General features: G+C 47.1%; 1 protein-coding gene across 4 annotated transcripts in view; it reads right to left on the minus strand.

Moving 5' to 3' along the window:
* Nucleotides 1–23272, minus strand: part of LOC126517480 (uncharacterized) — a 360590-nt gene that overhangs the window by 205637 nt on the left and 131681 nt on the right. For 3 of the 4 annotated variants that reach the window (XM_055064241.2, XM_072285443.1, XM_050167206.3), the window contains exon 2: nucleotides 15103–15321. In XM_055064241.2, the coding sequence (XP_054920216.1) occupies nucleotides 15103–15321 (219 nt within the window). Of the gene's footprint in view, nucleotides 1–15102; nucleotides 15322–20335; nucleotides 22640–23272 lie in introns of those variants that run through there. The other variant, XM_055064237.1, reaches the window with a different exon arrangement.

Raw genomic sequence — 23272 nt, forward strand, 5'->3', positions numbered from 1 at the left:
ACCATAAAGTGAGCCAATCGAGGCAGTTAATGACGTCAATTAAGGCGAAGTTAGTTAAGGCGGTGTTCATTAAAGCAGGTTTAATTATGATAACGTTCATTAAGAAATTGCGGTCACTGACCAAGTCAAGGTGAAAATAACACAGATGTTTCGGGACCCGTACTGGTTCCTTGATCACACTAAAAGCGGCCAAGAGCCGCAAGTCGTTTTTATGCCAAAATGTGACGTGGACAACGGGTGTAGTTGCCAGGCAGATTTCCATCAGTCCTATTGATATTGTTGTCCGTAGTTTGAATAAATAAACATTCTAACAAGAGTCCCGTCATCGGATTATTTTCCTTAGTTATTATAGCAGCGTTTTCCCAATCTATGCGGTGACTGCGATTATCGGCGTATTCGGCAAGGGCGTTCGAGGCTTTTTTCTTGTTGGAGACGTCCCTTTGGTACCCTTTTAATCTGCTCGTGAATTTGGTGGTTTCGCCGATGTAACTGCAGGTGCAGTCGGCGCATGGTACCTTGTAGATGACTCCGGGGTAATTCTTGCTTTCAAGCCGATCCTTTACGTTAACAAGCTTATTTCTCAGCTTGTTGGATGGCATGTGTGCTATTCTAAGATCGTATCTTGAGAATGCGCGGCTAAGAGCATCGCTGACGCCAGGCGCATATGGGACGCCAGCGCGTTTCGTGAACGACTTGCCTTGAGACGGCTTTGGGTGGAGGACATGCACGAGCTTCCATTTTGTTAATAAACTTCTTGGAATACCCGTTCTTGTATAATTCGTGACGAATTGTCTTCAGTTCGTTCTGCATTACGTGGTCACTTGAGAAGACGTGTGTGGCCCGCGTCACGAGAGATGAGACAACGGATAGCTTGTGGCAAGCCGGGTGACATGAGTTGAAGCTTAAATACCGGCCGGCATGAGTCGCCATCGTATTCACGGCAAATGAACGTCTCGCTCCACTTCGCCGCACGAGGACGTCAAGGAAGAGGAGGCTATTGTGACACTCGTATTCTGTAGTAAATTGTATGGCTGCGTCTGCTGAGTTGAGAAGACGCAGGAGGCGTGAAGCGTCCTGCCTTTCCACAATGCAGAAGGAATCGTCTACGATGAAAACCTTTGGCGCCGTTGCGAAGCCAGCCACGGCCTTCTGTTCAATGACCTCCAAGACGAAGTTGGCGGTAGTAACGGAAATGGAAGCACCCATGGTAGTTGCGTTCATTTGCCTGTAAAACTGTTTGCGCTAAGTGTAGTAGGTGTTGTTCAAACAAAACTCTAAAAGCTCGCAAATGCCATTTACTTCCAAAGGAGCGCGCTCAGCGAGCGTGTCGTCCACCAGCAGGACATCTCTGCACGTAGATACGGCCAGGTCAACAGGCACTGAATTGAAGAGCGACTTCACGTCAAATTACACCATAATATCGCCTTCATCCAGCGAAATGTCGCGCACCTTCCCCACGAAGGCTGAAGAATTCGAAATGTGCGTCGCTGTCTTGCCGGCGTGCGGGCCCAGCTCTTGGTGTAGGTAACCTGATACCCGGTGCAGCGGTGACCTTGTGAAGTCGACAATAGGCCATAGTGGAACGCCTGGCTTGTGAACTTTCGGTAATCCATATATTGCAGGTGCGGACCCGTTAGTAAATAAGAGGCGATGGTAAAAATGCTTTTGCTGCGGTGGTACAAATTTAATAACCTTGGACAGAAACTTTTGCAGTTTTGCTTGCAGGTTTACCGTGGGGTCTTTTTGGATCGCGACGTAGGCATCCTCGTCTGAGAGCAAATCCTTCATTTTCTCATTGTTGTCACTTCTGTTGAGCAACACAATGACGTTTCCCTTTTCTGTAGGAAGAATGGCAATCGAGGCATTGTTCCGGAGGCCCTCGATGGCTTGTTTCTCAGCAGGTGAAAATCGGGCTTGAGGGTTGAGCGTCCGCCACTTTGACAGAACACCAATGGCGCGGGTGCGAGCTTCTTCTCTTACTTCAGAAGGAAGTTGAGTGACAGCGCATTCCATGGCGCAAATTACTCTCGCCGGGTTGGGTGAGGTGCCGGTGTTGAAGTTCAAGCCCTTGCGCAGAACGGCAGCTTCAGATTCAGTAGGCTTGTAGGAGGATAAGTTGAGGATGAGTTTCTTGGTTTGGGTGGGTTCCTTCGGCCTTCGGTTAACCTGCAAACAAAACTGCAAAAGCTTCTATCCAAGGTTTTGAAATTTGTACCACCGCAGCAAAAGCATCGCCTCTTGTGTACTAACGGGTGCCCACCTGAAATATACGGATTACCGAAAGTTCACAAGCCAGGCGTTCCACTACGCCCTATTGTTGACTTCACAAGGTCACCGCAGCACCAGTTATCAGGTTACACACACCAAGTGCTGGTCCCGCTCGCCGGCAAGACAGCGACGCACATTTAGACTTCTTTAGCCTTCGGGGAGAAAGTGCGCGACATTTCCCTGGATGAAGAAGACATTATGGTGTCATTTGACGTCAAGTCGCTCTTCACTTCAGTTCGTGTTGACCTGGCCGTATCTACGTACAGAGATGTCCTGCTGGCGGATGACACGCTTTCTGAGCGCGCCCCTTTGGAAGTACAAAACATTTGCTAGCTTTTAGACTTTTGTTTGAGCAACACTGACTTCACTGGCGACAGTTTTACAGGCAGATCAACGGAATGGGTGCTTACATTTCCGTTTCTACCGCCCACTTGGTCATGAAGGTTATTGAACAGAAGGCCCTCACTGACGTCGCTCTAGCGCCAAAGGTTTTCATCCGCTACGTAGACGACTGCATTGTGCGAAGGCAGGACGCTCCACGGCTCCTGCATCGTCTCTACTGAGCAGACGCAGCCATACAATTTACTACAGAATACGAGTGTGACAATAGCCTCCCCTTCCTTGACGTCCTCGTGCGGCGAATTGGAACGAGACGGTCATTTGCCGTGCATAGGAAGGCGATTCATACCGGCCGGTACTTAAATTTCAGCTCATGTCACCCGGCTTGCCACAAGCAATCCATTGTCTCATCTCTCGTGACGCGGGCCACACACATCTGCTCAAGTGGCCACGAAATGCAGAACGAACTGAAGACAATTCGTCACGAATTATCCAGAAACGGGTACCGCAAGAAGTTTACCAACACAATGGAAGCTCGTGTCCTCCATCCAAATCCGTCTCAAGGCAAGTCGTTCACGAAACGCGCTGGCGTCAGCGAAGCTCTTAGCCGCGCATTCGCAAGATACGATCTTAGAAGAGCACGCATGCCATCCAACAAGCTGAGAAATCAGCTTGCTAATGTAAAGCATCGGCTTGACCGCAAGAATTACCCTGGAGTCATGTACAAGGTATCATGCGCAGACTGCACCTGCAGTTACATCGGCGAAACCACCAAATTCACGAGAAGATTAAAAGAGCACCAAAGGGACGTCTCCAAGAAGAAAAAAAGCCTCGAACGCCCTTCACGAATTGTCACAGAGTGCATGCCCGCGTCCCTCTCGGGATGGCCGCCAGTGCCGCCCCAGCTACAGCGCCGCTTGCACGGCGATGGGGGAGAGCGGTCCCCATTGTTCCCGTCTCGCCCGACCGTTTGGTCACGTGGGTCGCCTGAGCGCGACGGAGGGACGAGGCAGCTCGGGGAGCGGCAGAGTGGCTTGGAAGACGGAGGAGGGTGGTCGTGCACCGGGAGACAGCTGAAGATGTGGTCGGCAGGCTGAAACCTCCAGGCCGAAGTCTTCGCCGTTCGACCGACAGACGGTGCAAGTCCGTCAGGATCTTCGGCAGCGAGGTACCAGCAGCCCGACGCTCTTCAGACCGGGATCTCGGCAAGCACGCCACAGTTAAGCCTCGTGTTCCAGCCCGCTCTCAGAACTTTCCGCCGGACTGTATTTTTTTAATCGCGTTTAATCTTTCATTTATTTATCCATCGCGTGTTTATTTTTGTATGTTCTGTTAGTGTAGTGTTGGCCCTACTTATTGTCGCGTGTATTTTTCATTTTTGTCGCGTATTTTCTTGTTATTTCGCGAGTGTTAATAGCTCCCACGTGGTGGGCTTAGTGTCGTGCGAGTGGCGTCAGGGCGTGTGTTGTGTGACCCGCACGCCTTCCGCGAACTAGGCCCCACAGCTTGTAGTTTGTATGTCCTTTTTCCCGTATGTCTCGCGCATGATTTTATTGCATTAAATTGAGTGTGTGTGTTGTACGTCGCCTCCCGTCTCATGCCTCTGGTTCACGGTCGATCAGGCGTGGACCTTATCGCCGGTCAGCAGTCGAACCCTCAATAAACGCACGCGGGGTGGGTTTGTTGTCGCCCCATCCCCTCCGGTTCGGAGAGTGCTTTTACCTCACCACCAATCCTTGACACGAATACGCCGATAATCGCAGTCACCGCATCGATTGGGACAACACTGCTATAATAGCTAAGGAAAGGAATCTGATGACCCGACTCTCGTTACAATCTCTATTTATTCAAACTACGGACAACAATATCAACATGACTGATGGAAATCTGCCTGCGAACTACACCCGTTCTGTACCTCACATTTTGGCACAAAAACGACTTGCGGCTCTTGCCCGCTTTTAGTGTGATGAAGGAAGCCGTACGGGTTCCGAAACGTCTGTTATTTTCAACTTGACTTGGTCAGTGACTGCAATTTCTTCATCATCATGTTACCTGACCAGACGAACTTTCGTCGAACCCTCGACTATAATATAGTGTTCTTTACGGCACTCGAACCCATGATCTCTGGTGCTAATTAAGGTGAAGTCAATTAAGAGAGAGTTAATTAAGCCACTAGAACCCATGACGTTTTTTAGGAGTCGTACCAGCGAGCTTTGATATTAATTAATATTGAGTTAATTAGGCTGCAGTTAATTAGTATAGTTAATTAAGACACACGGACCCTGACGTTTGTTGGGAGTCGAAACCTCGACCTTTGGTGTTAACTAAGGCGAAGCTAAATGAAGATGACTGAAAGCGCATAAGATCGCGCGGTGATCGCAATTCTTTCGCATTCATCTACGTAGGGATAACTGTGTGCCCCTTGAATTTTTTTATTCATTTACATATTCCTCACAGGTTCTTTTCTAGATTATTCTGTGAGCGAGGACGGCATACATTGAAACTGTGAAAAGGCAATTGAAGCACATTAAAAGAAGCAAGCAAATGCAAACAGACATTATACGAAGTATTAAATGCGATAATAACTCTCTTCGGTGATTATAAGCGTATAAACGTTGTCATTGCAAAAGCAAAATTGTTTACACCGTTAAAACGAGATGTAACGCAACCACCTTGGCATTAGCAAACCACTAAATAGGTTACACAAGTGGTTAATATTGCGTTCATCAATGCAACACAAACCCGAAACTGTATGAGAAATCGTTCGACTAACTGATGGCACTGGCAGCGCAAAAATACTGAGAGCTTGGGTTCGATCAAAAAGATGCGCAAAACTCTGTTGGATATGACGCCAGCCAGACGTAAGACCAGCCTCTGCTAGTGCCAATGATTGACGCTGAGATTTACGGGCAAGACAAAATGCTATACATAACAGTGTAACTTGATTGACCGTTGAACTGCTGAAACACATTGAGACATGGTTTCTATGGTGATACAGTTGGTAAGCCGTCAATTGCATTAACATATAAAGAACTGGTTTCTCTGAGGTGGCACATGCGCTCTCGTTCATCTTAGGCGGCGGTGATGGTTCCTTTGAATTTTGAATTAATACAGTTACGAATGGCCTGCCAGCGTACCGACCTACAAAATTTTCTCAGCCAGGCGCAGCTGCTGGGGGTGGCATCTTTCTAGATTTTAGGAAGGCCTTCGATTGCGTGCAACATGATGTGCTTTTGAAAAAGCTACCTCTTTATGGAATTCGTGGTGTCGCATTCTTAAAAGTTATCTCCACCTCTAGAACACAGCACACAACAATAAATGGAGTTAGTTCCGAAATTCAGCAAGGATCCGTCTTGGGGCCTGTTTTATTTTTACTCTATATTAATGATATTGCCAATATTCAAGGTTGTTCCAATATTATATTACACGCGGATGATACTAACGTGTTCTTCTCGGGAAGGGAAATAGGAAATCTTTTTGAGCAAGCTAAAATCTGGTTACAGCAACTAAGCTTGTGGCTAAATGCGAATAAACTCCAATTAAACATAACTAAAACTAAGTATCTAGTGTTTAAATCAAAAGGAACAATAATCCACCCTCAGCTAACACTCCAATTTCAGAAGGTCAACCTCGAACAGGCACCAACAGCCAGATTTTTAGGAATTATATTCCATGAAAATATGTCCTGGTCACCACCCGTAGATGTTCTTAGAAAAAATATTGCTCGTGCTGTCGGTGTGCTAAACAGGTTGCGATATTTGCTACCGATAAATGTGAAGCGCAATATTTACAACGCGCTTATACGTCCTCTATTAACTTATTGTTTTCTAGTTTGGTCAACCTCTACACAAACTAACTTAAGATCAATTCAAACACTCCAAAACCGCGCACTGCGCGCGATAGGTAAATTAGAACGTACTGATACCACTAAACCATACTATAACAAATATAAAATATTAACACCATCAAAACTTCACACTTACAAATTATTCCACGAAATTTCACGGCAATTCTGGGAAGACAAATGTTCCTTCCAAAGTAAATACCATGGCAGAATGACAAGCTATAACCTCAGAAAAACTGTGATAGGAAAACCACGTTGCAGAACAAAATACGGAGATCAAAAACTAGCAGTTCAACTTCCTAACCTTCTAAACGACTACCCCTTGGTATTGGACCTGCTAAATTCTGGAATTTCAAAGCAAAGCTTTAACAAAGCGGTAAAAGAATTGTTACTATCCGAAGACTAATAGAAATGTTCAATTACCGGTATAGAAAATTTCGTACATGTTTTTTTTCTTGTTTTTAGAAAACTGTGTAAACTTTAACCTTTCAGCTACAGGTGTGGAAAATTTTGTACTTGTCTTTTTCCCTGTTGCTGTGCTTCAAGTGATTAGAAAACTGTATTAACTTTAACCTTTTTGCTGTCTTCTTACGCGAATTGTGTACTGAAGCGTTGGAAAATGTGTACTACTTTAATTTCATGTGTGCTCTCCTGAAAGCTTGCCACTGCCATTTTGCTGCCAATGTACGGGTGGCACGGCCTAGTCAGGCAAATGTTTGCCTTTAGCCGTGAACCCTAAGACAATATGTTCATTGTCTTAAATAAATCAATAAAGAAAGAAAGAGGGCAGGACTGTGGCGGCAGGCGATGCTAACACGTGCCGTACACATGCCGATGATAGGCAGAGTACCGCCATCCGCAACGCGGACGACGCGTGCCGACGCTGGGGTGAGGAGCTTGTTCAGTCGTCGACGGAAGGCAGCACTCATAATAGAAAGATGTGCACCTGTATCGATGAGTGCCGTGACAGGATAGCCATCACCGTCAACGTCGAGAAGGTTTTGGTTCGTGTGTAACGTGAGCAGAGGATTTGTGGGCAGGGTCGACAACGCAGCTTCACCTCCAGAAGCTGCAGTGCCTAGTTTTCCGGCTGGATCCGGGAGGCGATAGAAGGCGAAGAGAAGCGACGGGGTTGGGGCGAACGAGACTGATGGCGTCGAGGTGAGGGCGAGCGGCTGTAGCGAAGGCTCGGAGCAGGAGCATCAGCGGCAGTGGATTCATGGCGGGTGGTATAGGGAACGGAAGGTCCAAAGGGGCAGGAATGAGCGGCGGTGTATGTCCGAGGAGTTGGTGGCCATCGGTTGCGGCAGTGACGAGCGACGTGGCCAATGCGGCAGCAGTGGAAGCAGATCGGCCTGTCATCAGGGGTACGCCATTCGGACGGGTTGCGGCGAGATGTGGCAGAAAAGGACTGCCGTGGACGAGGAGGGCTGCTAGAGAACTGGGGAACCGTGGGTGGAGACGATGAACACACGGAGTTGAGACCCATGTTCTCAAATTCCTGTCTGACGACGGCCTGAATCAGTGCAATCGTGGTTGCTGGTGGATCGGGAGGCGTCGCGGAGAAAGCTGGCGAACAGGCGGCCTCGAGTTCGCGGCGAACAATACGGGTTACGTCGTCACAGGGGGTGGTCTGACGCGGCCGAGCCTCAGATGTCGATATAGCAGCAGTGTTGAGCAGGCGCGTGATGTGATGTGCGATACGGCGGCTCTTAGCTTATTCAAGGCGACGGCATTCTTTGATGATGGCGTCGATAGTCGAGACGTGGCCAAAAACAAGCAAATTGAAAGCATCGTCGGCGATGCCTTTTAGCACTTGCGACACTTTATCTGCTTCAGACATCTTATCGTCAGCTTTGCGGCAGAGAGCCAAGACGTCGAGGATGTATGAAACGTACGGCTCTGTGGATGTCTGAACACGAGACGCAAGAGCCTTTCTCGCGGCAGCCTTGCGCCCAATGGGGTCGCCGAACAGTTCGCTGAGCTTTTCTTTGGAACTTTCCCAACTGTTTATCTTGCCTTCATGAGTTTGGTGCCACACGCGTGGGGTGCCGCTCAGATAAAAGATGATATTGGCGAGCATGATCGTTGGATCCCACTTATTAGCACTGGCGTGTTCATAGAGCTTGATTCATTCGTCAACATCCTCTCCCTCCAGGCCAGAGAACACACCAGGGTCGCGATGTTGGGCAACCGTGATAATTGGAGCAGTCGGACAAGCCGAAGCCGTTGCAAAGGCGGTCTCGTCACCGGGAGGCATGGTGACAAGCTCGATGTACCGACCACTCCGGAGTTCCGTGGTGAGGACGGGGATCGCTGACCTCAACCAGAATGTTACGTGTGGAAAAACACAGATGAAAGAGGCTATATACAGGGTATTTACACTGGAGCCAGACCGCCAGGCCGACACTCGCACGCGCAAAGGGCACAGACCAACTTCGTCGTCGTTCTCGCGGCGGCTCGTCCCTTGAGCATCGCTCGATGATATCGTAGTAATATTGAGCGCAACACAAGACAAGGACAAAAGAAGGTATAAAACTACGACACGGCGTTGAGTCATAACTGATATTTAATTGAAGATATGTCTAACACATACATAGGTACCAGTTGATAACCATGAGATAACACGAGACACAGAGATGCATCGAAGCAACTGTGACAAACTGCCTCATAATCAAAATTGAGATAGGTAACGCAGTTCCTTGTCATGAAGAGTGATAGTCGGTTGGCTGATACATGCCTTGTCCCTAATCTTTATATTGTAAGCCTCGGAGACTTCCCTTGTCACTTGGCTCGCGTGTTTAAAAATGACACAATTTGTTTTTCTAATTCAAGGCAACAACTGCATGACATGCAATGCTCCGGGAGATGAAGTGGCGCCACCCCTTGAAGAGATAGCTTATGCTCCCTAAGTCGAACGTTCACACGTCGTTTCGTTTGTCCCACGTACTCTTTACAACAAGATACTGGAATGACATACACAGCCTGCCTTGCACAAGTGATGTACCTGTTCACATGTTTGACAGTGCATTTCTGCTTCACTAATTTTCTGAAGGATAACTTCAGCAAATTATCAACTAACGGGCATATGCGCAATATCCTATGTTTCACAGAAAAGCGAACATCAATGCTGTACCGATAAGCTATGTTCTTGAGCCCATGCGCCAGTTTGCGCACATACGGTACTACTGCGTTTTTCCTTTTTCTTCTGATTTCATTTTTAAACCTTGGTCCTTTATGCTCTTGATGCCGCGAACCGCACTTTCACTCAAAGATGAAATAATCACTTCGGCGTCACCAGAGTCCAGTAAACGATTTACCTGATCAAAAAGAAAGCCTTCGGCATATGAAAACACGACTTCTTTATTGCAGCGTTTAGGATAGTTTTCGCTATAGCATGCTTCACTACCTTAGAATGACCGGATATATAGTTGAAAATGGGCTTGACCGACCTCGGATTATATTTCCAGCACACATGATTTTTACCAGAGGTTAATCTCAGGTCTAGAAACTGCAGTTGATGCTCCTTAGGGACTTCGAAAGTGAAATCAAGGCCCATGCCGTGCTTCCTGAATAACGTTGAAATTTCATCAACACCCTCGGCGTGAATGTCACTAGTAAAAATATAAAAAATCATCAACATAGCGATAAACCCTATTGGAAAGCTTAGGAAGGTGGCCCTCTAGTTGCCTATTAATATAACCTAGAAAAATGTGAGCAATGATAGGAGCTACGCACGAGCCAATGCTTACCCCTGATTTTTGTAAATACAGACCCCCTTTCCATGAAACAAAGGTAGATCTCAAGTATAAGGACACAAGTTCAAGAAAGGCTTCTACTGAGACACCGCAACCATTGATGAAGGCTTCTTCATCATTGTCACGTACTGTGCAGTCTTTAACACATTTCATAACCTGGGCATGTGGAAGGGAGTAATATAAGTTTTCCACATCTAAGCTGAAGGCACACCAAATGTTCAACGAACTGTCTTCCTGGTACCTGCACACATTATCCGAATGGGCTATCCGGAAAGGATACACTATTGTTAAGCGCACAAGATTCCTCTGCAGAAATCGCGACGCGCTTAACTGCCAGCTGTCCTTTTCCGAGGCTATGGCCCGGAACGGCGTGTCATCCTTGTGCGATTTCACAGTAAAAAAAACCGTAAAGGTTTTCTTTACGCTGGCCGCTAAACGTTGAAAATTATTTCCTTCCAACAAAGATAGTGCTTGCTGCTTGACTTTCGCAGCCTTAACCTTTACAGCTTTGAAAATTTTCCGCCCTGCATCCTCAGACTTTTGTGAATGCACATCAGAATTCATGACAACGAAGTGCCTCTGTTTGTCTGCTACTACCACACGCAAATTCTTTTCACACTGAAAGTGAACCAAGAGTCTAAGCACGTCCTTGCCACCCTTCCCTCTTCCTGTCCTCGCAGTGGCATCTGCACACTCCGAAACACACCTGGAACGTTCGTCCGATTTGGCACACCTTGAGACCGACATTGCTGTGTCCACCTTCTCAAAGCGGTTCAGGTGAGGTTCGAAGCAGTACTTCGGGCCGAGACCCAATTCCCGCTTCTGTTCCTCCGGAATAGGCATGGTGCTCAAGTTAAGCACATGGCCCTGAACAAGTTGCCTTTTTTTCTTCAACGGGAGCGTAGGTCGAACCGTGCGCCAAAGGAATTCACTGGAGGAATCAACTATGTTGCACCACTGCCCCTATTGGCGTGAATGTGGTGGACTTTCCGGAGGATTTGCACACGCAATTTGAAGTAAGTTCTTAATAGTTCTAACTTGTCGCCACCACTCGGACTTTAGAATTTTGCACAATCTTCGTGAATGTCCAACGGAAGGCCGGAGCCACCCACACAACTGCACGTCAGCTGGGCAGATTCCTTGTCTGATGTGCCAAGACGCAACTCTGGCCCTACATACGCGCACGGCTACAATGGCTGCCAGACAGGCTGGGTCCTGAAGGTTTGGGTTGAGACATATACTGCATCAAGACGGGCCAGTTGGTTGGGATTCACATTAAGGAAATATAATTCCAGGTCGGTCAAGCCCATTTTGAACTATAAATCCGGTCATTTTAAGGCAGTGAAGCGGGCTATAGAGAAAACTATCCTAAATACTGTATTAAATTCGTCTTCTCATATGTCGAAGGCTGTTTTTTTTGATCAGTTAAATTGTCTACTGGACGCTGGTTACCCTGAAGTGATTATTTCATCTGTGAGTGAAAGTATGGTTCGCCGCATCAAGAGCATAAAGCACCAAGGTGTAAAAACGAAGTCAGAAGAAAAAAGAAAAAAAAAACGCAGAATTATCGTATGTACACAAGCTGGCGCATGGGATTAAGAACGTTGGTTTAAGGTACTGCATTGATGTTCGCTTTCCTGCGAAACATAAAATATTTCGTATATGCCCGTTAGTTGATAATTTGCTGAAGTTATCCTTCAGCAAATTAGTGAAGGAAAAATGCACTGTCAAACATGTGAACAGGTACATCACTTGTGCAAAGCAGGTTGTGTATGTCATTACATTATCTTGTTGTAGAGAGTACGTGGGACAAACGAAACGACGTGTGAACGTTCGACTCAGGGAGCATAAGCTATCTCTTCAAGGGGTTGCGTCACTTCATGTCCCGGAGCATTGCAAGACTTGCGGTTGTCAGCCGTAACTATAAAAAAAAAGACTAGTGTAATTTTTAAACAAGCGAGCCAACTGACAAGGGAAAGCTCCGATGCTTACAATATAATGACAAGGGACAAGGCATGTGTCAGCGAACCGTCCATTACTCGTCATGACAAGGAACTGCGTTACCTATCTCAATTTATATTATGCGGCAGTTTGTCACAGTTGCTTCGATTCATCTGTGTCTCGTGTATGTCATGGTTATCAACTGGCACCTACAAAATATGTTAGACATATCTTCGATAAAATATCAGTTGAGAGTCAGCGCCGTGTCGTCGTTTTATACCTTCTTTTGTCCTTGTCTTGTGTTGCGCTTTAACGAACCCTCAATATGAGTACAAGGCTAGCAATACAGGCAATCAAATTAAACCTTCAAGCATGAGCAGAGAATAATGGCATCTTGGGAGAACTTCAGAATGGCTTCAGAATAGGTGGGCGTTTAGATAATAACTGTTTTGTTTTTACTCAGTGTATTGAAATATCAAAAGTAGAAATCCGACTGTTATATGTGGCCTTTTTAGGCATTGCAGAAGCCTATGACAACGTAGACCACAACTTTTTGTGGTACATTCTGGAAGAGGAAGGCTAGACCTAGAAAGCACCGTTTGCGTTGAATGGGAAGGAATGAGGAGCGAGGAGAAAGTTCCTATCAACAAGGTACTGAGGCAGGGGTGTCCTTTATCTCCACTGCTCTTTACGATGTACATGGTGAGGATGGAGAGGGCGCTAGAAGGAAGTAATATCAGCTTTAATCTCTCATTCAAACAGGGGGTACACTAGTAGAGCAGCAACTTCCAGGTTTATTTTATGCAGACCACATTGTATAGCTAGCTAACGAGGAATGTTATTTGCAACGTCTGGCTCATATCTGTGGACAGGAAGGCAACAATTTAGGTTCGAAATTTAGTGCCACAAAATCAGGTGTTATGGTATTCAATGAAAACAGTGAACAGACAGTGGCGATACAGCGCCAGGAAATACCTCGCGCAACAGAATATAAATACCTTGGTATATGGATAAACGAAGGCAATTGGTATATGGAAACACAGGAAAAAACAATAACAGTGAAGGGGAAAAGAAATGCAGCCATAATGAAGCACAAGGCGTTATGGGGATACAATAGGTACGAGGTGTATGCGGTTGTTTGTTTCAAATCAGGGGTACAATCAGGACTCGATAGGAACCACAGGTCAGTGGGTCTCCTCGCATTGGGTGCTCACAGAAAGACTACAAAGGAAGCTGTGCAGGGTGCAACTGGTTTTGAAGTGAGGAAGCTCACAGTAACATTGAGTGTGAAGAACGACTGAGGAATATGCAAGAAAGTAAATGGGCTGGGTGAGTGTTGAGGTATCTGTACAGGAAAAGCATTGATTCACAGTGGAGGAAAAGCACTATGGAAGCTTCCCAGCAAGTATGCGGCCTGTAGGGTGGGTGACACAGCAACACAGAACGTCAAGTGGAAAGTCAGAGAGGCTGAAATAATCTCATGGGTGGCGGCAATGGAAAAGAAACCTGCCATGAGTAACTGCTTATGAGGAAAAAAACGAAATCAGGAAAGAAACAATTTATGATAACTCAAAGGGAAGCTCAGTACTTTTCGAAGCGAGATCGGGATGCCTTAGAACACGCACCTATAAAGCGCAATATAAGAGGGAAGAAGAAGCATGTGCTTGCTGTGGTAAAGCTAGGCCGTCTCATTCTTTTGCCATGCCGCTACAAATTCGAACAACCTGCCCCACCAAATCGCCGCCATCATTTGCCCTTGTACGTTCATGGAGAGTGTCACTGCGCACTTTTCACAATGAAAATGACTTGTGTTAACAGGCTTATGTGGTCGTGCAATTTTAGTTTGTATTATTTAGTTCTATGTATTTGCGCTGACGTATGTAGCACTTTAGCTCACATGGTTTTTTGTTGTTGTTTGCGTGTTCAGTTGTCTATTAGGCAAATTATGTACTCATGTATTCCCATTCCTTATGTAATGCCCCTATCAAGGGGTCTTTAAGGTAATAAAATGAAAATGAAATGAAATGAAACTATGGAGCCTGTTTTATTAGAACGTGAAGACGTCTACCCAGGGGTCGATTTAGGCACCACTGGCCTCCTCAAATCCCTTGGGTTCAGCGACAGCAGTGGAAGAGTAAACATGTCCGCAATAGGGATTAGTAAGAGGCGATTGGAAGATTGGTGGAAGTAGGGAAACGACAAAAAACTGAGACGTACAAAAGCACAGTTCGCAATACGGGATCAGAAACTTTGATTGTGGGAGTTCATAGTGTTCTTTTTCTTTTTTTCTTGTTTAACCTAAGTAGGACACTAGGCAGTATAATAGCCAGAGCTTGGTGGCGCAACCCACCGTCCCGTTCCGACGGGGACGCTCATAACATCGAAGCGTAAGAAAGGAACGCGGCTGCATACATGTTCCATACGGGACGCGTATCGGTGGCAGCAATACCATAGAGAAAGAAAAAAAAGTATGGCAATACAGCGTTCGCTACACTGCACCAATGCTAATCGCATTAACGTCGACACTCATTGTGAGATGGGTTCGTTCTGTCGGAGTTGAGGCAACAGGCATATTGCATATGTCTGAACTGCTTTTGTTGAACTTGGTGTACAGGTTCAATACGGCTAATAAAAGAGTAAAGAAACCGAATCGCGTTCGCCAATAGACTGAAAGATGTGGATTGCGGAAGTGACACGTCTACCTATGTACAAGCGAGATTAGTTTTCATTATAGTTGAATCTGCACGCATGCGTACAATTCTGCACGTTTTCTCTGGTCTTGCGGGGCACTGCAGTAAATGAATTGTGAGTGTAACGCACGTGTGGCGTCCGGTCACCCATTTTTTTTACTTGTGCTACATGCCTCGGCTTAGACCACTCTTGCCAACTGCTGGCCCACACTAATAGGTCAGGTTTGCCAACTCTCCGCCCAATATCCCGCCGCACACCCACCGATGCGGGCGCCACGCTGGTGGTGATCGGCTGCAGGCGTGCAGACTGGAGGGACCGGCAGACGGCCGCTGTACATGCCCAGCTCGTCTGCTAGGCTCTCCTGCTGGTCGCCGCCCAGCCGCCGACGCTTGTGGTTGAGGGCGGCCACTCCACACAGCTTGCCATTGGCTGAACCGTCCACAGCGGGCGGGTACTCGGCAGTCGGGGAGGAGTGCTTCCCTGCGACGTGAAGTCAGGTCAAGAATGAAGCGCAAGCTATAAAAGCCCTCAGAACAGCCGGGTCTCGTCAGGTGGCAGCTTATCATGCCGGCGAAAAGGTATGCGAGACAAAGTAGTGGAAGCGCAAACGTGTCGCCTACTGTCTCCCAATTTAAAGCTCATCTAATGGCTCACAAACTAAAGAATGTCCCCACTAGATACCAAATGCGAGTAGCGTTCTATGCTCCTCAGAACATGTCAATGTTGTGCAGCCGCATTTAAAAAGCAAGCAAAAAACCAGATTGTGAAAACAACCACGCGAAGGCTGTAGTTTGTAGGGCGGTGTGGTATATAAGGTTCCGTTGTCATGTGGAAAAGTGTATGTAGGGCAGCCTGGCCGCTGTGTTAACGAGCGCCTTAGAGAACATGAGTAATCCATACCGACAGGCAGAGGTTCCCATTTAGCTCAACATTGTAAAATGTTGCAAAATATCCAAGTGCAAAGCTATGTTTCATGATACCACGATTTTGAAAAAGAGCCGTGATACCACCGCCAGAGAATTATCGGGAGCTTTTTTCATAGAGTCACTGGGTTCGCAGTACATTAGTGTGCCTACTTTTAACCTTTTACAGTGCTGAATATGTTTTTTTTTATTCTGTCACATGAGTGCGCTCTGGGGATCGCATATTGTGGTGGTTCCTGTACATGGTGCTCAAAGCGCATGTTGTGCTGCTCTCTACAAAGGAGTGAGGCAATAAAATGATGTCAGTTGACAGTAGCACGTTGTCCTGTCGTCCTTCTTTTGTCCGTTATATTGCGCTAAACAAAGTAATTATGGGCAGCTGAAGATCTTTGAATTAGTACAGAAGAGAGGCCTCAAAATTATTCTTAGGATACCATACGCAATAGCGAATGAAAAGGTCCGTTGCGAGTCCGATCGCTCCCTATGCATTTTTTTATTTCTTAATTTTATTATTTAGAAGTACTGCTATCTCATTTAGAGACATAGCAGAGGTAGAGTACATAACTTACGAACACATGAATGTCAACTAACATGGTTAGGCAGTTCTTTCTGAAATTGATTAGTGGGCAATGAACGCAAAGAACCATTCATTTCATAATTCAACAGTGTGTGGAAAAACAGAAAAATTGAAAACAATCCATTATTGGAACGAAGGACCTATGTTTATTGGGTGAGTATATCAGGTTATTCGCGCAGTAGGTGTGATCAGTGAGATAGGGGCTTCAATGTAAGTCGATCAGTGTACAATTTTGTGCAGCATGACTAGACGGTCACACGTGCGACGAAACGACAATGTGTCCAGTGATAAAGCGTGTGCGTGGGATGACGGTGAAAACGTAGGGTCGTAACGGACACCGATAAATCTAACAGCCTTTTTATGAATGGATTCCAATTTAAAAATATCCTTTATGATATGAGACGACCACACTACAGAAGCATACGCTAAAACAGGTCGAAGGGCTCATTCACACCGGCGACTGACAGTGGTCGCAAAGCGACCAGTGTTAAACTCTCTGGTCTAAAGATTCACCCTCTTGTTCTTACCTGGATTGAAGCTTTTCTCAGCAATCGTTCCCAAACCGTCTTTGTTAATGAGCACATTTCTAACCCCCTCCCAGTATCGTCCCGTGTCCCCCAACGGTCGGTACTGGGGCCCCTGTTCCTAATATACATAAATGAGTTGCCTTTACGGGTAACGTGTCAGATTCATGTGTTTGTGGACGACTACGTGATTTATCGTTCCATCACGAACCCTTCTGAGCAGCAAGCTCTGAAAAATGATCTTAAATGTATTCAGGTATGCTGTAACCAGTGGCTTATGACACTTACCCCCACTAAATGTAAATCAGTATCTTTTCCGCGTCGTCGTAATCCCTTTTTTCCTTACGCTGTCCGTAACATTAATGCTGAGAGTTTCGAAACATGAGTACATAGGGGTAACATTGTCATATGATGTAACATGGTGCGCATATATCACTAAGCTAGTAGCGTCTGCCAACAGAACACTCGGCTTTCTAAAACGTCATTTACATCACACTCCTGAACACTTAAATTTGCTGACTTCCAAATCCATTATCAGGCCAAAACTTGAGTACGCCGCAGCCATCTGGAGCCTGCATCAGATTAGAGGCAGTGCACAATCGAGCAGCCCGATTGCCCCATTGCCCGATTGCCCCAGTGCAGCCCGAGCAGCCTCATTCATCCTATTCGTATCGTACCATTGTATCATCCTTAAAAGCAGAATAATCTCTATTGTCTCTCGCACTTCGTCGCTTCATCGCCCCCCCCCCCCCTCCTCATCTCTAACCCTGTTCCATAACTTTTATTACAGCGCCAGTGAGCGTCCAAACCTTATAATCCCATCAGCCCGCACATCTCATCGTACCGGCCATGCCCTGCAAGTCGCCCGACCACGCAGCCGCAATGCTACATTCTCCCCCTGCTTTCTTCCACGCACATCATCCGATTGGAATGACCTTTCCGACAGCGTTGCTGCAAACACCTGCCCCACAATAGTTCTTCAAAATGTAACATACTACCTGTCGCCGAATTAACGTGTCATTACATTTGTCAAAAAAAATTTTTTTTCCTGCATATCCACCCCTTATCCAACACCCCCTTGAGGGGTCCTTAAGGTAATCAAATAAAATGAAATGAAATTGGCATCCCCTTAGAAACGGGATGGTGACAAACAGTCGTCAAGCCTGCTTGATTTCATTAGGTATGCTGTACATGTTTTTCATTTAGCATTTCTGTATTCATACAAATCTTATTTTTTCTTCAGAACTTCTCTATCCGCTTTGTACCGCTACCATTGCCTGTAACGTATCCGGTCGCATAAATCTCTTCCCTACATTTTTTTTCAGCAGTACTCTGCACGCCTCTTGTTTATCTCGACTGCTGACCAGTTGATGCTTTCGTCCACATTGAGTCCAATCGCTTCTGGAAGGTGTACGTTACCTGCGGGTCTTACTGGGTGGATCCTTTCGCATTCCATTAGGATGTGCTCAGTGGTCTCCGGATTTTTGCTGCAGCATTCACACGCCTCATCTTGTTGCGAATATTTGCTGCGGTATGTTTTTGTCCTTACGCAACCATCTCGAGGCTCAATAAGCGGGGTACTGCCCTTTGTGTTACAGTACACACTTTCCCTTCTAATTTATTTATGCACATTGTGGTAAACTTCAAGGCTCTCTTGTTTCCATTCTTTGCATCCAATTCGCTGTTCATGTTTCTGTCACGTTCTTTCTGATGACTCCTGCTTGTCTATTTACACTTTCAATTACCCTGTACTTGGTTGTTGGGGGCCGGTTAAAGATAACCTACTGGCCAAATTAATCCGGAGTCTCCCACTACGGCGTGCCTCATAATCAAGTCGTCATTTTGGCACGCACGTAAAACTCCACAATTCAATTTATTTCGTCTGCATATCCCATCAAGTCGCAGTTGTCTACTCCTTCTTTGAACCTCAGGCATGTTTGTGTGTAATGGGATGCAATGGAGATACAACGTGGAAGAGTCTGGAGCTGGAGTCTGTTGGTACATAGCTTGAAAAGCCTTCGAAGACGCGAGCACAAGAGGAGAGACCCCCCGCGTTGTGCCATTCCTCTTCTCTTTTGTATGCCTTCACATTGGAGATATAGTCAACGTGCTCGCACAAACAATCTGCCTGATATTTTAGGCTTTCACCTTGGGTACTTACTTAAGGTAGTGGGTGTATCTCCCGGCCTTTTAATTTATTTACCCTATTTCACACATTTACTCTATTCCACACAGTGTAAGAACTTATCTCGCAGATGCACGTCTCTAAACTCTCTCTCTCTCTCTCTCTCTCTTAGAACGTCAACGTCTTCTTCTACTCAGTGACTTCATATGCTCAGAGCAAATCAAGCTTTCGGCGGTTGCAGAGTCGCCAAGTCGTCCCCAAGGTTTGTTTTGATTTTTCTGTGCTTTTAACATGCGTTGTACCACCACACGGTGCGACTTCTATTCTCCACTCCATTAGTCTCATGGATGCGTTAAGTGGCAGCTTCAATTATAAAGTCTGATAAATACGCGACAGCATCGCCTACATTAAGTAAGGCAATATCCTACCGGCTCAAATATGTAAGTTGGCGGAAAGGTTCCCACTTGGCTTACTCAACCTCCTATCGGGGAACGTGTGCGAACGTGTGGCCTTCATCATGTTTTGACTCAAAACTATCGGGAAGCGGTCACTTGCGTAGGGATTCTTTGACGCTCCACTCTACATACGGCAGGAGTGTACTCGAAATCAGGCTTGCATCAACAGAAGAGAATGTTTTGAGTGCAACGCTGTAGGATGTAAGCTCTTTCTTATTAAGCAGGCATGTACCGGAGAAAAATAAAGATTCACGGAGGAACTCCCCTAGCAGTTGTCTAAGTATACGTAAGCGTTGTGCCACTTGGCCGTCTCCACGCACAGTGGCGTCGGTAGGTCGCCTGGCACTCGGGTCCCGGAACCCCCTTTCTTCTCGTTTATTACATAACGAGGGTCTCAAACCCGGCAACACTCATGCCTTCAGGTAGCATGTGTCGGTTTACTGATCAGTTGCCTTCACCCAAAAAGAAAACGTTCACGTGACGCCTGCGGAAGAATGTTCCACATCCGCCGCCAAGGTTTGTGAGTGGTGGCGCTGCCTAACACTGCCTGGGTTCTACTATAGGAAACATAAACACCAAAAAATGTGGACGGGCAATAACGGCGCCGAGGTGGCTCAATTGGTTGAACATCTCACGCGTAATGCGAAGACGTGGGATCGTTCCCCACCTGCGGCAAGTTTTTTCAACCACTTTCCTTTGCATTAATTTACCATTTCGTTATCTCATTTATTGAGCACAAGTAATTTCCCCTATGTTGTCCTTGGTGTCAGTGTTCGCTTCTTATGACATGATTAATAAAAATCGGGGCCCTCTGTTTACCCCCTTTCTTCTCGTTTATTGCATAACGAGGGTCTCGAATCCGGCAACGTTGGTGCCTTCTGGTAGCATGTGTGGGTTTATTGACCAGATGGTTTCACTCAAAAAGATCACGTTCTCGTGAAGTCTACGGTAGAAGTGATGTTCCACATCCGTCGCCAAGGCTTGTGAATGGTGGCGCTGGCTAACAGTCCTTGGGTTTTACTAGGGAACATAAATACCCAAGAAAGTGGATGGGGAAACGGCGCCACGTTAGGTCAATCGGTAGAGCATCGCAGGCGTAATGCGAAGACGTGCGATCGCTCCCAACCTGCGGCAAGTTGTTTTTTCATCGACTTTCATTTCCATTAATTTATCAATTCGTTATTTCATTTATTAAGCACAAGCAATTTGTCTTATGTTGTCCTTGGTGTCAGTGTCTGTTGGCTTCTTATGATTAATAAAAATCGGGGCCCTTGGTTAACCCTTTTTTCTCGTTATACGTTCTGCCACACGTAACCTCGTAGAGAGAAGTGGTTCTTGTGGGGAAGGAGAAAAGGCTAGCGCTATTTTCTGCAACCCATGCAGGAGCACGGCTCAGCGCCAGCAGGGTGCAGGGGGTGGGGTTAAAAGAGAGAGAGAAGGTAGGAGGGAGACAGGTAGAAGGTCGTAGAGATGGAAGCGAAGTAGTGGCCGATCAGGAAGGCCGAGGCGGTGGGATGGCCGTTAGGCCATCCGTGTTTGTAGAAATGTCCTATAGTCTCGCCGAGAGCCCCGACGAGTCGAGGTACTCGACGACACTCAGGAAGGCTGGTAGCTGATTACGACAGGGGAAGAGGATATCTTCCTGTCGTGAACATGGGAGCCCCAGGCGGTGGAACTCTTGCAGAAGTCGACCGCGATGCTGCAGGTGAGCCGGGCAGGCCAGCAGTAGGTGCTCGAGAGTTTCTGGTTCACCACAGGAGGCACAGGCTGGCGAGGTGGCTTTCCCAAGGCGGTGCCGGCGGGCTGCCGTCCAGTAGCAGCCAACTCGCAGTCGGAGCAGCAACGAGGCATCCCTTCGTAGGAGGCCGTGCTGTGGAAGAGGCCGTGCAGGCCGGCCCAGGGATACCCGTTTGTCCGGGTGGCAGGCGATGATGTGCCAGCGCAGCCTGTGCCTCGAGAAGTCTGCGGCCGTTACAGCAGGGCTGAGGGGGACGCTTGAGTGGTGGGCACTTTTTGCCAGAGTATACGCCTCTTCATTGCCCGGGATCCCCACGTGTGCCGGTAGCCAACGCAGAGATACTGAGCATCCTGCGTCCTGAAGGGCCGTCAGTCTTGAAGAGAGTAGCGCTACCCCAAAGCTAGCCCTGTCAGGGTTCTGCAGGCAGAACATCGCCGCCTTGGAGTCGCAGAAGATGGCTGCCGGGGTCGCTGGTAGCTCCTCTGCAAGTAGGTCCACAGCAAGGTGGAGTCCTGCTAACTCTGCTGCGGTAGAACTTGCGTGCCCGAGGAGACAGCACAGCTTGTTCTTTCGTAGGGCCGGTGCAACGCAGGCTGCTGTGGATGAGCCAGTCTCCGGTATCACGGATCCGTCAAAGAAGATGTGAAGGTGGTCCCCAAGTCTCTCTTGGAGGAGAGAGGCTGCCGTCTGCTGTAGGGCACATGTTGGGGAACGGTTCTTCGAGACACCTGGCAGCTCCGTCGAGATAGGGATTGGTGGTCGATGTGGTGGGCGAGGCTGTACAGCGTTTGCAGGCGTGTCCCCTATGACCTCCTTATAGAGGCCACACGGCCGTCCCATGTGTCATGCTGGCCGGGAGCGTAGGCGGGTCAGGATTGCTTGACCATCTGCGGCACGGTGTAGGCGATCAATGTGTCGTAACCCCTGTTGTAGGAAGAGTAATGACAGGGGCAAGGCCCCTGCCTCAGCCAAAGTGGCTGCCACTTCTGAGGTTCGGGGAACGCCAAGACAGAGCCGTATTGCTGACCGATGCTGCAGCTCCGTAACCTCGTAAAGAATTTGTTGCACTGCACAAAGTGGAAAGAGTGGTTGTTGCGGCAAGACGTGTTGTCAAGGTGGATTTCGTTCACGTTCTTGCAGAAGGAACCGCTTTTGTTAGGGGCTGTAAACACAACGCGGACACCTGCACGACCTGCTGCTTTTTGACTCGCTGGGACACGGCGTGCACGTACGCAATGGCCGCTAGCTTGAATCTTTCAAGTTGAGGCCGACCCTTGTCCCTGGGAGATATGATTTCCTGGCCAAGAACTTCTGTCAAGGATGAGAGAAGGGATTCAGGGTAGCCGGTTGCTCTAAGGCGCTGGATTTGGTTGCAAAGCTTCAGTTGATTTCTTCATGGCAGGAGCGGGTGAGGGCATTCCAGCGGGCTCCTAGTGCGACAGCACTTTTCATGACACTGTAAGAAATGTGTGTCAAATAACGGCTATTTTTACGGAAATTTTTTGCTCTCATACAGAAAATCCCTGTTTTACGCTCTAAACAGGAACACATTCATGAAAAAAACTTTTCTTTTCTGTTTTTTGAGTCCCGACCCACAAATCACCAAACGGTTGGTAACGTGGGCATCTCTGTTACAAAAAAAAAAAAAAAGAAGTGATTAGAAAAACAGTTGCCACTCTTTATCAGCCACTTCGCATATTTTAAGTGCCAAAAACCTTATTGTGCGCAATATTAGCCCACAGAGTGTGAAACAGCATACATTCTGCAGCTCTTACTCTTTCTACGGTCCTGCATTCATGCATTGCGGGATGAATGTGACGGGCGGCAATACCGGCCTGCTGCGCCTGTGATTTTCACCGGTCAGGCTATTCACATACAAGATGAGTGATGCACATTCTTATAGGCATGATTGATACACTTTATGCAGGCTTTCAGAATTCTTGTTGCGGGCTCGTACTCCTATTGAAAAGGCAGCGAAAATGAATCGCTGAGGGATCTTGTAGAATCTTGAGTAGAGAGATCCGAATAGTTTCCACTAGAGACCTTAAGACTAGGAGTCTCCCCAACTAGTTTGCAGAGTCGTAATGCG

This window comes from Dermacentor andersoni, chromosome 11 (genome assembly GCF_023375885.2).
Source record: "Dermacentor andersoni chromosome 11, qqDerAnde1_hic_scaffold, whole genome shotgun sequence".
Classification (NCBI taxonomy): Eukaryota; Metazoa; Arthropoda; class Arachnida; order Ixodida; family Ixodidae; genus Dermacentor; species Dermacentor andersoni.